This window comes from Zonotrichia leucophrys, chromosome 13 (genome assembly GCF_028769735.1).
Source record: "Zonotrichia leucophrys gambelii isolate GWCS_2022_RI chromosome 13, RI_Zleu_2.0, whole genome shotgun sequence".
Taxonomy (NCBI): domain Eukaryota; kingdom Metazoa; phylum Chordata; class Aves; order Passeriformes; family Passerellidae; genus Zonotrichia; species Zonotrichia leucophrys.
In genome coordinates, this window is record NC_088183.1 from 15,821,752 (window position 1) to 15,838,577 (window position 16,826).

The following is a 16,826-nucleotide window of genomic DNA, read 5'->3' on the forward strand; positions in this document are numbered from 1 at the left end:
TTTGTCTTCTGCAGTGACTTTTTCTCTCTTTACAATATTTCATGTCCTTATATAACAGAGGCAAACCCCTCCCACAGCAGCAGCCTCCTGAAAATGGTTACAGTGCCATCCCCACTCCTGGTCACATACAAAAGATGTGAGCCACGAAGCTCAAAATTTTTAAATTTCTGACCTAAAGTCCACCTTTTTGGGATGTGTTGCCAAGCACTCCTAAAATCAGCCTTCAGCAGGGGTTTGGGTAGCTGCTTGCTGCTCCAGTCTTTCAGTTTAGGGCATTTGAGGATGTTTAATTAGGACATTTAGGCTGCACAGCACCTGGTTTGACATGAAAGCGAGGAAAAGCGTTTCCTTTGTGGTATCGAGACCAACCCACCACAGATCTTCAGGGGAACATTGTCCTCAGCCACTGCCCACACCCTTCCTGGGTACTGAAGGGCAGAGCACTCCCGCCAGCTCCAATTTCAGTTTTCCTGCACTATTCACTGCTCTTTACCTTTCTGTGCGCATTAAAACAAGGGCAGAATGGCTGGCGCTCTAACTACCCACACTGTGTTAAAAACACATTTATAAGATAAAAATAATTAGGTTGGGGTTTTTTTGTTTGTTTGTTTGGTTGCTTTGGGTTTGGATTTTTTTTTTTTTTGAGGGAGAAGGGGTCTGTTTTCAGCAATGAACTCTTAAAAACAGACACTGTGAACTGCAGATATAAGGAAATACCCCCAAAAATTATTTTTTCTCATATTGCAGGAGTAATGTCTCTCCAATCCCCTCTTCGTGTGACACAAACATTCAGTGCTGCATCCCCCAGGACCAACATTTGATTAGAGCTCAAAAGATGATAAGGAGCATCCTGGATGTGTGCACATGCAGTCTCAGGGATGCAGCAGATTAACCCTCAGTTTGGGGAGGAAAGGGGTAGAATTCTACCTGTGGGAGCAGGACTGGGCACAAAAAAAAAAAAATAACAGCAGTAGAAGGATATTACCTGAAAAAGTCGATATTTTTATGGGAAGAAAAGTGGTTTTTAGCCAAAGAAGAGTGGGAGGAGCTGCAGACTCCGTGCTCTGTTTGCTCCTTCAGCAGCTGCAGGAAGCCATTTACCCTGGGCTGTGCTCTGGCCCCAGCAGGCTGTGGTAGCCAGCAAATCAAATTATGCTTTCACATATCTCAGAATATGCTGGCAGAGCTATTAGATAGATGAGACAATTCCTTTAATACCATGTAAGATTGGTTTTTATAATGAGGTAAATAATCTCAATTTAAATTAATTGTCAGTGTCAGCATGGACAGTAACCTGAGAGTGAGCTGGAAGTGACCTCTGTGCCTGGATGTTGGAGCAGTGGGGGGTCACAAATCTCCCACAACATTTGTGCTATAATTACCCTGATTAATGATACTGACTCTAAACCCAAGCACTGGATTAAAGCTGCAGGCTCCTGGTGGGGAGAAGTTTCCATTTTGTTCATCCCTCCAGATTCATTAATGCAGAACAGGTCAAAGAGATGGTGGGGCAGACAGTGAGAATTATTTGGGTTTTTGTTTAAATCTCCAGTTGGAGGAAGTCATTAGTGATGTTTGGGATTATTTGGCAAAGTGTTAGTTAAACTGGTTCAATTTTGTTCTGATTGAATAGTGGTTTTGTCTTTCAGTTCTATTTCTGTCATTTTATCATGCTGATGATGGAGTTTTATTCGCTTTCTTTTTTTTTTTGGGGTTTGAGTTTTTGATTTGTTTTGTTTTTCAGAAAAAAAAAAAAGAGAAAGATTAAATGGGTTTTTTAATCCCAAAAAGGCTTAGGGATGATCAGTGAAGCCAGAATGTCCACAGAGATCCTCCAAATGACACAGAGAGGGTTTTTCAGTGCACGCTGTTTGCATTGGATGTGCTGTTTCAGACTCTTTATCATGGTGAATATTCATTAAGCCTGCCAGAGGCAGGAGCTGCAGTCAGTACAGCATCAGCAGAGGAGGCAGGGAAGAGAGAAATCAGGTTAATGACTAGCTTTCCCTGCAATTTGCTTCCTGCTTATTGCCTGATCTCAGTTTTAAACAAATTCATTTAATTAATGTGTTTTGCTACTTTGACCTGCGGACAGAAGGGGCTGTGATTAATGATGGGGTGTTCTGAGTCTTACAGTGGCTTTAGCCCTCATGTCCTGCTGTCTAGAAAAGAACATTGAAAAATATTTCCTTTAAATTTAATTTTGATTGAAAGCTTTTATATTTTCTGATTCCTTGAGCTACCAATTTTTTAAAGACAGGGACAAAGTGGGGAGGGGTGGAACAGAGTGAAAACAAGCTGCTGTCTTGGCTGAGCATGTCACACAGTCAAAGATGTCTCTGCAGGGAGACAGAGCTGCACAGAAACGCTTTCCTCTTCTCCCCCTTGAGCAGGGGCGCATCTGTTCCAACACAAGTTAGCCCCCGTCTGACAAAGGCTCCTTAAGAAAGCAGCAGAGCCATAGGAGGTGGGGAGGATGTTCATGGCACTCAGGATACATGGGCAGCTCACATTATGGGAAGTGAGCACCACCTGTTCTCAGTAAACAGCAGATTGGAGCTCTGGGGCTCTGCAGGGTCAGGGGAAAAACCATGTGGCCTCCCCAAAAGCAAGGAAAATGTCAGTGAGATAGAAACTGCAGCCTGATGGGATAGCCCAGACCTGGTGGGATATTGATTCCTGGGCTGAGTGATGATGTGTTCTGGGAGCAGACATTTTGCCCCAAATGTATGAGACATCTCAATTTCAGGCTGTTTGTACCCATCGCTCAGCATTACCTCTCAGCTTGGATGGTTTTACAGGCTGGTGAAAGCCAGCCCTTCCATTGAGTGAATTTGCAAATTCCACATCTGAAAGACAGCACCTTAAATCTCAGTGACAGACCTGTACTTCAGAGTTCTGCACCAGACCTTCTGAGCTGTACTGGTGGCATTGCTGTCATAACTAAAATGTGGCCTTTGAAGGGGTAGAAATGGAGTAACCTTAAGAACATGGCTGTGCTCTCTCAGGCATTTTTGGACAGAAGATGTCAATGCCTACCTAAGTGAAAATCTGTGAAAGGATTAGGGCTGGGGAAGTTGCAAACAGTTGCACAGGATTTTTTGTTGCTGCCACTGTTAAAGAGATTAGTTTCAACCTTCTTCTTTTTTCCGAAATGCTCTGGCATGGTCATTAGTGCAACACCCACTGAGCCATGGTGCTGCTTACCTGGCTCCTGAGGGTAGAATTCAGCTCCTTTTTCCTAGCTACCCAAAACTTAGCTGTCTCCAGCACAGAGAGGAGAGGAACAAAGAAAATTTGGATTTTTTTCAACAGAATCATTTAGGTTGGAAAACACCTCCAAGACCATCACGTCCAACCTTTGGCTGATCACCACCTTGTTAACCACACCAGAGCACTGAGTGCCATGTCCAGTCATTTCTTGAACACCACCAGGAATGGTGACTCCACCACCTCTCTGAGCAGCTCCTCCCAATGCTTGACATCCCTTTCTGTGAAGAAATTCCTCCTAATGTCCCACCTGAATCTCTCCTGGGGCAGCTTGAGGCCATCCTCTTGTCCTGACACTGGCTGCCAGAGAGAAGAGGCTGATCCCCACCTGGCTACAACCTCCTGTCTGGGAGTTGTAGAAAGCAAAAAAGGCTCCAAAGACAGTGATAAGGATTCAATCCCTCAATACCAATTCAATACCTCTCAAACCAAGCATTTAAACCAGGTTGCTTGTTTATAGACTATAGCATGAATTAAATTAGACACGGTAGATTGGTTGCCTACATTTCTGGTGTCTGGATTTAAGAAAGGGGTATTTAACTCTTTAAGAAAAAGAAATGTAGGTACCTACAGTTACTACAGGTTGAATTTTAGGGATCTGGTTCCTTGGTGTCCTGCACAGAGCAGGGGAACCTCTGAAAAAGCTGTGTGCTGAGAGCTGGACTGCCTGGAGCATCCTAACCTGCAGGTGAGGATCAGTGAGGGGATACAGCTCACCTGCAGCCTGCTCCCCTTCTGGAATCTGGGACATCCAGATAGAATCCTGAATTGTTTGGGTTGGAAGGGACCTTAAAGCTCATCCAGTGCCACCCCTACCATGGGCAGGGACACCTCCCACTGTCCCAGGCTGCTCCAAGCCCTGTCCAGCCTGACCTTGGACACTTCCAGGGATCCAGAGGCAGCCACAGCTTCTCCAGGCAGACATGACCCTCTATATCTGACAGTGTGTAGGAAATCAGGTGTTCCAGAGCTATTAGAGCTTGTTGAAGCAGTGCCTGTTGACCAAGGTTTTTATGTTTTTCAAGTCCTGTGAGAGGTAGAGAGCTGCAATACATGACCATTAAATGCCTCTGGAAGAGAAAAAGCATTAGCTCTGCACCATACCATATTCCCTCCAGCTTTCACATAGGTGATTTGAGGATATGGAGGGTTTTTTTCTGTGTAAGTTTGCCTGTGCACTTCAGACAGCAGTCACGGGATGGAAAAAGAAGTATTTTGAAAGACAGCCTAGAAGTCCTTTCATGCCAGCTAAATATGTGACCTACTCAACTGCAGAGTCTCTGCTGCTCTGGCTTCCATTTAAAGTCTACTGAGACATTTGTATTTCGGTGAGAGTAGGAAAGGGATGGGGTGAAAAGTTCATTTCCCATTTTAGCTTGCAGACACACAGGCAAAGAAGCATCAGGACCTGCAGGTGCAGCCTAGATTTTGGGTTCTGCTGCATGCAAGCATTTAAAAATTTAATTATTTGGTCATTGAACATGAAGTCTAAAGTATTCCTCGAGAATAAAAGAAAAGGTTCAAAGTAATCCCAAAAATTACCCCAGGAAATGACCAGACTCTGGGCTTTTATGTATGAACTCTGGAAACCCCCTCTCTAGCTGTAGGAAGAAAAGAAGTGTAATGTTTTAAATTAAGTGTTATAAATATAACCAGGGGGTTTGTTTTATTTAGATTTTCCTCTAAGTTTAATAAACAAATTTGAAGCACTCAATTAAAGATGCAGAAAATACGCAAAAGAAGTACAACTAATCCCATTAAATGTAAAATGACACATAAGGAGAAAGCTTTTGTTGTTGAATCCCTGCTGATAAGAAACAGAAGAGATATTTAAGGAAGCATTGGAAACTAGGTAGTAAATGACATTTATCCTTGATCTGAAATGCCTCAACATATGACTTTGTCAGTGCAGCTGAACTGTGACCTTCCAGCCTGCCAATACAGATAAATACACATATTCTCAGGTAAATCATGCAGAAGAGACATTTCCTGAGGACTGGAGAAGCCCCACTTGTAGGAAATTATGGTTATTAACTCATTAGATTCTCTGTGTCTCTGTCTCTTTGTATGCAAGCTCTCCACACAGATGTAAGGATAATTAGTTTTCTTTGGCTTAGTGAGTACTAAGGAGTATTAAAATGCTTATTTGATATGGACAACAAACATATTCAGGGGCTGGGACAAAACCAGACATAGGTGCAAGCAAACCCCCACAGACTGAGAGAATCCTGATTCCAGGGTAGGTGGGATGGGTTTGTTGTGTTTGGACGCATGAAGTCAGATGTTTTTGTGACAAATGTTACTGACTTCATCAGTGAGCTGATTTGCCAAGTCAGAACCGGATTAAAGGGTTGTTTTCCTGCTCTGAATTAGATTTCAGTAGTGCAGATGTGGATGTGCACCCCATTAGTCTGGCAAGAGGTTACATACAGGAGATTCTTTGCCTCAGGGATACCCTGGATTCCTGCACGTTGCTGTATTTGTGTGGTCAAATGGATAACATCAAGTCACTGTCATTGTCCCATGGCCTGTGTTCAGCCTCAAAAGTTGATCAGAGGACTGGAGCACCTGTCCAGGAAAGGCTGAGAGAATTGGGATTGCTCAGCCTGCAGAAAAGAAGCTTCAGTGATGAGTTTTCTCTTTGAGTTTTCTCTTTGAGCTTGGTCTTATGAGCTCTTTGAGAATCCATCATACCTGAGATAGCCTAGCTACTTCAAATGGTATAAAATTAGTAGGATGAATTCTGGGGTAGTATTGGAAACAGAGAAGTTTTAATAAAAGGCAAAATAACAAAATTCTTGTTGAGAAAACTTGAGCTTGGGGCAAGAGGTTCTTGCTCTTGCTAAAACACTCCACAAAAGTGATTATTTCCTTTGTTCTCTTCTTTTTCTGGTGAACTACTTACGTGGGACTTTTTTGCTTCTGTCTAATTGGGTAGCTTTAGGTTTGAGGTGAAGTCTTAAAGGTCTTATGAGATGTCTTTTTACCAAATTGAGGTGATAAACTTCTGGGCTTTTTTCCTTTTCAAGGAGACAAAGGATAATTTGGTCACTCCATCAACAGGGAGCACATTCCTACACTTCAGGGTGACCTTACTGCCTCTCCCGCTACCTGGGGGGAGTGCACAGGATGGAGAGAGACTATTTGCAAGGGCCTGGAGTGACAGGACAAGGGGAATGGTTTCAAACCCACAGAGGGAAGGTTTAGATCAGTTATTAGGAAGAATACAAGGTAAATGTGGTGAGGCCCTGGCTCAGGCTGCCCAGAGAAGCTGTGGCTGCCCCATCCCTGGAGTGTTTAAAGCCAGGTTGGATGGGGCTTGGAGCCACCTGGCCTAGAGGAAGGTGTCTCTGCCCATGGCAGGGGGCTGGAACTGGGTGAAATTTGGGGTCCCTTCCAACACAGGCCATTCTATCATTTTATGTTTCTCATAAAAGGTGTTTTGTTTCTCATTTTATGTCTCTGTGCTCACACCAAGGTGGCCCAGCCATGCACTGCAGCTCCAGCTGTGATGTGGTGGCCCTGCAGCCCACAGAGTTCTCACCCTCTACTCTTCAAAGGAATTTTTCTACTATTTTTTGCTACAGGGTTCTCCCCAACCAGGGCAAGGGTGGGTCAAACATGATTTGAGGTCACCTTCAGATGTATTTTTCCTGCCAGGAACAGAAAAAGAGTGTTGGGTCTGGGCCAGTGTTTGGAATGCATATTGTGTGGGCTTGCTGGGAGAAAGAGAGGATTTATTTGTCAAATAGGGCTTAATTTATTGTGTGCAACAGGAAAGCTCACATTTTTGTATTGCAGCAGAAAGGCAATTGATTAATAATTTGGAAAAAGGCCAAGACACACATTTTCCACCTTTGTAATTTGTCATCTCAGAGAAACAAAAGTGATATATAAAAGGTACCTGAACAAAACAATTTATTAAGCAGAAATGAAAGCTGGTTCATATTAATGTATTTATTATGAAAGAAATGTATTTCTAGGACATTGTTGTTACTTACAGGAAACATGTAAAAAATCAGAAGCTGATACTTAGGACCATAGGAAATGTACAGAAGAGCTACAACTGATAAAATGGAGGAGCTCTTACATTAATAATAACTTCAGAAAAGCTGTTTGAGACTTGAAATGTTAAGGTCACTAAAACAACATCAGCAGCTCCTGGAAAGAACACAAAGTCAAAGCTCCTTCATCATTAAATACAATATTAGGGGGAAAAGAAGTGTACAGTGTCTTCTAGTTCTTGATTAAATATCACATTGTAAAAGCAGTCATGTCATGTCCATGTGCCTTGGAGGTTCAGAGATGCCAAAGATTTCATGTGCCAAAACCTCTTACACTGATGGGTTCAGAGATGGTTCTGATGTGTTTTGTAAACACATTTCTTGGGCTTTGTAACATAGACCTGCTGCATCACTACAGAATAGCTTAAAAAAGGAATCCTGCTTCCCAGCCTTGTTTTGCTGCCAGGAAGGAGAAAGGTTGTCAGGCAGCAAAATATGTCTTTTCAGCTTTTGAACCTAAAAGCAGAGCCTTATGTCTCTATGCAGCACACACCATTTATTTCATAAAATAGAAAATTGTACAAACAACATAACGGAAGATGTAGAATTGTTAAAGACTAAGAAATACAGGAGCTGCTGAAGTTAATACAGCACTCTTCACTACAGCTGCGGTGGTACAGAGCAGCCAGTACCAGGTGTTTGCTGGCAGAACACTGGGAATCTCCCTTTAGAATATCTGCTTTCTTTTCTCTTCCTGCCCTCTTTAACCTGCAGGAGACCTTGGACTTCTCAGTTTCTTCTCCCCCATCCAGTGTCCTCATCTCCTCTTCCAAGAGACATGGAATCCCTCTGAAATGGTTTTCCAACACAGTTCCCCCTCCTTCTTTACCCCAAACCTCTTTGCCTCTTCAGCTGGACAGCTCTGATACATGATGCTGAGATTTAATCAGATCAGTGGTGTTGGAATTGTTTGTGTGCTGTTGTGGGTTTGTGTGTGGCTAGGAATGTTACAAGGGTGAGAGTCCCATGTTTTGTTACTGAACTTTTAGAAATAGTTTTCATCTGATTTGAGGGCTTTAGCATCAGAGCATAAACACTGAGTTTCCCCCTCACCACAGTTGTTAAAACACTTTCCATGATACATTAAAATAGATATGCTGTTCCTATTCAAAATTGGCAGTTATGTAAATTACAACAAATGTTCAAAGTATAAAAGGAAAGAAAACAACTAAGTCTTAAGGCTTTCTCTCACAGGAAAACCTAATTCTGTAGCATTTTATTTTGCTAGAAATTCATCCTTGTCAGAGCAACATACGCAAACATTTCAATCTGATTAACTCAATCTAATCAAAATAATGGAAACAAAATTAAAACTGATGAAGTCAATCCTGCAAGCCTAAAACTGGGGATAGAACATCACTTTATATTTGCCTGTATAAAATACTGTGATTTAGAGAGAATATCAGGGTATTCTAGGATTCCGTGAAAACCATGAATGTTTCTGAGACCAGACTGTGCACACCCTGATGGAAGCAATCCTGCAGTATCTCTGCCCAGGCAGTTCAGTTTATTCTGGTTTTGCTGTGTCTGCTGCTCAGCCACATTGCATCCATACCTACACCCAAACACACATGCTGGCTGGCCTCAGGTTCCTCTCTGGGATGCACCAGCTCAGGGTCACACAGTGGGTCAGCTTGGAAGGGACCACAGCAGCTCATCACAGCAGCTCTGTTTAAGCAGAGCTCATGGCACAGGATTGCATCCAGATGGTTCTGGAATATCTCCAGTGAGGGGAACCCCACAACCTCTCTGGGCAATCTGTTCAGTGCTCAGTCACTGCACAGGAAAGAATTTCTTCCTCATGTTCAGGTGCAACTTCCTGGGCATCATCTTCCTTGTCTGATCTCTTCCTTGTCTTCCCTCTGTCCTGCTATCCATTCCTGTCCCCTCTTGTCCTATCCTTCCTGTCCCTCTGTCCTGATCCATTCCTTCTTGTCCTGTTTTCCTGCTCCTCTGTCCTGATCCATTCCTGTTCCCTCTTGTCCTGATCCATTCCTGTTCTCTCTTGTCCTGCTGCTCAGCACCACTGATCAGAGCTTGGCTCCATTCCAGCCTCTTGACATTCTCCCTTCTTTCCCTGCACGAGGGTTCCTGGGCACATCCATACAGGATGGTTTGCTAAAATACCCACCTGGATGTGCAGAATACCAAGGCTGTCACTCCCTGCCCTGGCCACTCTGCTAACCCTGTCCCAAAAGGCTCAGCACCCTCAAACACATCCTTTTGCTATGCAATGCACATGCCTGTGTTTCCTGCTGTAAAACACTACAATGGGCTGCATCACAGTGATCTCTTACTCCAAACACTTCAAATCCGAAAGAACAAAATGGGATCCAGAGCCTTTTGCACCCAAGAGCACGAGGAGGGGGTCAGTGCATGCAAACACTGAGCAGACTGGACAAGAACAAATGGCTAACCCCAGATGAGCAGCCAGGAAATGAGAGTCTCTGTAGGCTGAAGCCTTTCAAACAGAAAGCTGCTGTTCACTGAGTGCCTGTATTTAAAGATGCTTTAAGGTTTTCTTGCTGTTTTGACTTTTTCAGAACCTGAGGCGGGAGAGGTGTCCCCCCCAGTGGGAGCTGGTGTGAACAGCAACAGCTGGACCTTTAAATTCGGACCGGGCAATTCCAAACAAGGTGGTCCTGGTGAGTTGCCAGACAAATTCATTATCCCAGGATCTCCTGCAATCATCTCCATCCGGCAGGAGCCACCCAACAGCCAAATTGACAAAAGTGACTTCATAACCTTTGGCAAGAAAGAAGAGACCAAGAAAAAGAAGAAAAAGAAGAAGGGGAACAAGACTCAGGAGAAAAAAGAAAAGGGCAACAGCACCACTGAGAACAGTGACCAGTGAGGGAGTTATACTGAAAAAACCCTCTTAGCCAGTTTTTGTAATAATGGCAGATTTCTCCTATGTAGCAAATCCCAACTTCTTCCTATTGTTAACAAATTTCCTGTATGTACAGACTTGAGAAAATCAGCAGGAAATTCAGTGTCTGTCTAAATTGCTTAACAGGTTTTGTCTTAAAAGCTTTATTAAGTCTGGTGTTAACTCTTTTTCTCCACTCTGGCTTGTTTTCAGAATCTAAAAAGCAGACACAAGTTTCCTTTCTCCTACGCCGAAAAGGAGAATCTTCACAGTACAGCCAGTGAGAGGTTGGACTCTGCACTGTGGTTCCTGTGCTCCTGTCTTGATGACACTTACAGGACAGGTTTAAAAGTTTTAATGTTGTGCACCCTCTATCTGATTGGAAATATTTGTGTGCAGATGTCAGCTAGGTGATATGAGATCAGATAATAAAATGCAAGAAGAGCTGGTAAATATGCAACAGAGGAAACACCTAATGAACACAAATGTTCAAAGATGTTCAGGCTGGGGAGAAAATGTCTGAAAGAGAGATGAGCAGACTTATCAAATCCTGAGAAGTCACTGTGTGGAAATACTGACTCCTATACATGACGTATTGTACACACTGCTTCAAATGAAACCTCACATTTACAGCTCTTTAAGACACCATAAATTCTATCTCTTTACCAAGCAAGCCATTGGAAAAATTGTCCCTTAAAGCCCTGCATTGCCCTGGTAAGGCTAGCCCTCAGAGAGTAACAAGGGCTGGGCTGACATCCCAGGAATGTAACTGTGATGCTGTGTGTCCCTATTTCCACATTATTTTGCACATTATGTCTCTGAAAAGGTCAGAGTTTTTCCACGACACTTATGCAAAAGAGAGAAAAAAAGTAACATTAACTATGCTATTTGTTATTTGAGATATTTATTTATAAAGAAATATAGCTGTAAATGTTAAAGAAATATGATGCCCTTTAACCCAAACAGAAGTCAATCTAGAGCCATTATAAATTACAATTGCTGCTATTAAAGTGCTTTAGAAAAATTGCCTGAAACATCTGTATTATATCGGCCACTTGCCAATCACAGCTTTATTCTGTCGGGTGACTTGGGGGCTGCCTCTTGCATGTATTAATAAATACAAGAATATCTTCTCTTTCTTTTTTTTTTTGCATTATTCTGCACTTTGAATACACCTTTGCAAACAAACTGTCCTAATATGAAGAAGCAGAAGCAAACTCCTCACACAGATGGATTTACTAACCTGCTAGCTCTGTGCAGTACCTTGGTGTGACCTCCCACACGACCTTTTCTGATTTTAGTTTTACTTTTCTATGAGATTATGAATTCCTGACCCTACTAACACTCCTTATGTAAAATTCAAGTACTGTATGTATGCTGTATGCTCTTATAAGAATCCTGAAATATTTATTCTGTGCTTGTGTATGTGAATGTCAATGCAACTATTATTAGAGTGGACTTTAAGCTTTACCGTTGAATGTAAATTCATTATTTCTTTTTTGTACACTTGTGGAAAAGTGGAGTAGTGTTAATTTTTTAAGCCACTGTTGATTATCAGGTTTTTTTTTGTGTATGAAACACAAGTAAAATATCTTTCTTAAACCAAGCCATGCATGCATTTTGGGATTTATTGGTAAGAATCTGTGAAGCTTAAGTTCTGTGAATTACTAAACCTAAGGGTATAAATGGAGTATTGAATGTGGTTGAGGATGTTGATTTAAAACCAATACATGTATTTTTAAATAGAATATGGCTGATGAGGGAATTCCAAGGAGTTTTCTACATTATTGTACATTCACAGAATAAAGCTCAAGTGTCGTGTTAATTGGAACTGTGTAAGAAACTACATAGCTCTGAAATTTCCAAAGGCCCTTTAATCTAGGATCAAAGAGAACAACTGGATTTCTTGAGACATGTCCTGGATGTTTTAAGTTTCCAAACTGCTGACAGTTCAGAACAGAACAATTCCTATTCATTTTTAAGAACCTGCAGCAAATCTTAAAACATCACAGCAAAGCTCTAATAAAAGAATTCATATCTCAAAGCATGAACCACCAATGGCCTCATGTGGTCTATTTAGAGTCTTCTTTTGTTACCAGTCTTGTTTTACTGGCAATAAAAAGGTGCTACTTAAGAAAGAGAATCCTTGATTCACTTTTAAAGGCTAGACAAGAGGAAAAAAAACCTTAAGCTTTGGGGAGGGAACCGTTCTTTTATGCAAATGTGCTATGCAAGTACATTTAGGTGTTTATTTTTATTTGGTGACTAATCCAACAGCTCCCAAAACGTTCATCAACTGTAGTTACAGTGGTAGCTTAAACACACAGAAGAATACTGTTGTTATGTAGTCATCATAAAATAGCTCTCTCAATACCTCTGGCAAAAATTCAGTACAAAGATTTAATTCTTACAGGAATCTTCTACACTTGATTATTTTTAGATTTTAATTGAATATTGGTTTTTCTTTTGAGTGCTTGCATTTTCCCCTATGCAAGCCAGTCTGACTCATTCATTTTTCATCAGTGGCCATACACAGCTGGTTTTCCAAGGCTTGCATCTGTTAAAATGAACCAAGAGCTTCAGCATGTCTCAAATTTGCTGGTTTTAACACAAAATTACATTTACCAATGCTGCCTTTATTGCAGGTGCTTACTGCAGGGGGACTGTATTCTTGAGTGCCTGGAGAGACAAAACAAAATCTGAAGATAATCATTCCAGCATGATTATCAATGATGATAATCATTCCAGTCTGGAGAGCTGATAGAACAGAGAAAAACCTCTCAGAGGAGAGGAGGAGCTCTTGCTGGAATTGTTTCAAAATAGGCTGGGTTGCTCTAGGAGGGTATACATCCCACACAATCACTGTGCTGTCTGAATACTGAATCAGGCACCTCACCAGAATTTATAAAGATTTTTCCATATTTGGACCCTCTGGGACAACTGGAATGCTGAGATGTCTACAGTGAAATTTGGCTGTTTCGTAACTAATGTACAAATGATACCATTGACATCCTTGATTTTGGGTGTCCAGGAGGAGAAACCCTGGCAAGAAATATGTTTGGAGGACCAGGGGTAGGTGGGGGCAGGATCTGCACATCCCACTCCAGTACTGGGGTTACTGTTCTGACACCACACAACAATGGAAATTGAGAACCAGAGATGGCCAATAACAGCACAAATTAAGGAATAAAAAAATTCTTTAATCCTCCTGCTGACAATGAAATGAGCACGACAAAATACACTGCAGAGTTTGCTAACAAGGAAATTACAGTTTTGGGGCTTTTTACCACTTGAACAATTTATGTCTTTCAGAATCCATATATACCCTCTGTGAGCATATTGTCTTTGGAAGTCTGGTTTCTATGCATACAAGATCAGTGATGAAAACTACTGGGCTTTTATACCAATAAACCTGAGCTATGTTGTATATTAATTACATCCTGTCATTAAAAAAAAAATCTCATTTTACATTAGGCTTCTAAGACTTGGTCTTGTGCAGTTTCTTTCTGCTCAGTCCATGGGTCATTGCACATCATATGAGAGGATCTGATTAAAAATTTTCCAATCATCTCACATCAGGGGAAGAACACAGAGCACAAAATGCCTTTCGCAAATTTCATATATGAAGATCAGTCATGAAATTATTGCAGGTAGTTTTGATTCCTTTTGGAATCTTATTTCATTTCTGCTTCTACTTCAGTCATTCAAGACCTGCTTGTGTCAACAACTGGGTAAAATAAACCAGGTACAATTTTCCTTCCAAATCCAATTCTCCCCTAGCAGCAGTTTTTTGGATCTTGTGTAAAACAAATATTAAGGAAGGACCTGAAGCATTTTCCTCATTTGAGTCCTAAAGAATGAACAGGGTCCTCAGTTTTGCTGTTATGTCATTGCTTAGAAACTACTGACTGTTCCATGACACAAACACCTTTTTAAGACAGAGCCAAGAGCCCTGTGTTCTGTTAGGGCTCCTGTAAATATGCAGAAATATCAAACTTTAATCAAAAGTTTGGCTTTGGTAAGTGAGTGTACCCTGAACTTTGGTTTGTACCTTTACAACTCTGTGAAGGAGAAAAGAGTGAACAGCTGACAATGTTTTGGTGTCACACACAGCTGAACCTGCATGAAGCAAATATCTGCTCTGGAAAGCAGAGCTGAGGGCTCCGAGCACAGCAATGATAAATCCTGGATGGGAAGGGCTTCCTGTGGTGGCTGGAATCAGAATTAGGCTCACACATGCCCGGGTGGCTTGGCTGCACCAAAACTGAGCAGACAGCGAATGCAGAGCACAGCTCTGACAAAATAAATGCTTTATCACATTGGACTGACCTTATGCAGCTTTAACCAGCATGCTATGGAACCAATATTGATGGCATATACATTAATTTCCCATTAGCTCTGGATATGGGGATGCTGTGCTTTACTCTCCTGGGTTCATTCTGCCCTCTGTGGATCCCCAGAGGGATCCCTGCAGGATCCAGTGTCACTGCTCTGCCTTTGCAGGGTGGGAGGTGTGGGTATCCAATCATTTACAGAGACAAACCTGTCCTGGGCTCATCCCAGAATGTGGTCACCAAGGGAGGGGTTCTGCCCCACCTGCAGAGCTGCCCCAGCACAGGCAGGAGCTGGAGCTGCTGGGGCCAGGCCAGAGGAGGCTCCAGGATGATCCCAGGGATGGAGCAGCTCTGCTGGGAGGAAAGGCTGGCACAGCTGCCATTGTTCACCTGCACAGGAGAAGCTTTGGGGGGAGCTCAGGGTGGCCTTGCAGGGCCTGGAGGAACCCCAGGAAACCTGCAGAGAGACAATTGACAAGGGATGGAGGGACAGGACACAGGCAATGGCTTCAAACTAAGAGATTGTCAGTTTAGATTATATGTTAGAGAAAAATCTTTCCCTGAAAGGGTGGGGAGACCCTGGCACAGGCTGGATGGGGTTTGGAGCAATCTGGTCTAGTGGAATGGGTCCCTGCCCATAACACAGGGGTGGAACTAGATCATACTTAAGGTCCCTTCCAACCAAACCATTCTATGATTGCATGGGACATGGTTATGTTGTTGTACAGAACACTTCAATACCCACTGTCAGTGATAATACCGCTTAGGTATCATGAAAATCTGATTTTTCAGAGTGATTCTAATATGGTGAACATTTGGCACCTACTTCTAGAGTATTTGTAGTCCAGGTGCCTTAGGCTGGCTTAGAGAACTAATGAATGAAATCCTCCAGCATGAAGCACCACAGAATTATCTCTGCCACATGAGAAGAGCAAATCTTACACTGCACTGTGGATTCCCTTTCATATCCCAGGACAGCCTGCATGAAATCACTCTGACACAGGTGTTAACATCAAAAGATTACAGAGATGTGATGAAGCAAACATCTCGCAGAACGCCACACAGCTTGAAAATATTAAGAATGTTAAAAATGTTTGCCTGGCAGTGGTGCCCAGAGCTGTGTCACTGTTGTCTGCAAAGAGACAGTGAGTGACTCATCCACATTCAGGAACTGATGTCTGAAGCATATTACAAAACAGACATGCTAGGCTTGAAAACCAGATTTAAAACCTTGTCAGAGGGTCAGAAATACCAAGCTGGCCTTCACACCAAATGGAGCAGCCCTGAGTCTGTGTCACTGCCACTCCTCAGCTCCCCTGTTCCTTCACTGTGGTGGGGGGACCTGTGGGAAGCAGGAATCCTGAAGAGAAAATCCCATTTATGCTGCCAGATGGGAAATGTTCTCCTCCAGGCACAGCATGGGAGCAGGCACAGAAATTATGGGGTGTGGGCACACCTGTGGGGCACAGTGAAGGTGAAGAGTGACCATGTCACCAAAGGTGCACCCCAGCAGGAGTCATGCCTGAACCTGAACCAAGTGTGAGGCCCTGAAGGGCTCCCTGGGAGCTCAGCAGTGGCTGGTGCATCACTGCTGGGGCATCAGATGTGATCTCAGGCTTCAGCACTGAGCTGGGGGACAGAGCTGGCCCTGGCAGCCCCGTTGCAGCTCCTTTGGCAATATTTTATGAACACCTCGAGTACCTTGGCATCACTTGAGCTGCACTGAGGAGAATTAGAAAGTCCTTGCCCATTAATTACAGGAATGGTTCTGCGCAGCAAGGCTGACAAGATGTAGTAATTGTTAAAACACATCAATCACAGCCAGCCTAGACTTTTAATCCTGCAATAGTTTTCCTGTTAGATAAATCCTTCAGCTGTTCAGTGGCTCAAATGCTACTTAGTGCAGACTCAGTGGGAGCAATTGTGTGGTTTGGGGGAAGATAGACTGAAAATATCCTAAGCAAGCCCCCAGTGAGTCTTAGCTCCCTTGGAGGGGGCTAAGTTCTTCACTCCCTACCTTGAAGAACTTCCTTCTGTGGGTGTTGAAAGAATCCTGCCTGCATTCCTTCAGGTGTAGAGTGATGTGCTGAGCAGTTACAAACCAAATCAACTCTGTAAGCTGGCACTTAAGGCCTTCCATACATTCCCACTTCTACCCCCAAATTATCTACACTGTTCAAGCCTTTACTGGCTGATGTCCAACTTCCTCATCACCACCCGTGGTGCAAACAGCCTTAGGCTCAGTGGGGAGCCAGGATCTCGTTCCATGGGCAGCCACAAGAGGCTCAG

The 16,826-nt window shown here is 42.9% G+C and overlaps 1 protein-coding gene across 1 annotated transcript in view; it reads left to right on the forward strand.

Moving 5' to 3' along the window:
- LOC135453876 (protocadherin-16-like) overlaps window positions 1–13,671 on the forward strand; it is a 114,647-nt gene extending 100,976 nt beyond the window's left edge. The window contains exon 5 of the mRNA XM_064725340.1: window positions 9,878–13,671. Coding sequence (XP_064581410.1) covers window positions 9,878–10,188 — 311 coding nt within the window. The 3' untranslated portion in view covers window positions 10,189–13,671. The remainder of the gene's footprint in view (window positions 1–9,877) is intronic.
- Window positions 13,672–16,826: the final 3,155 nt, after the last annotated feature.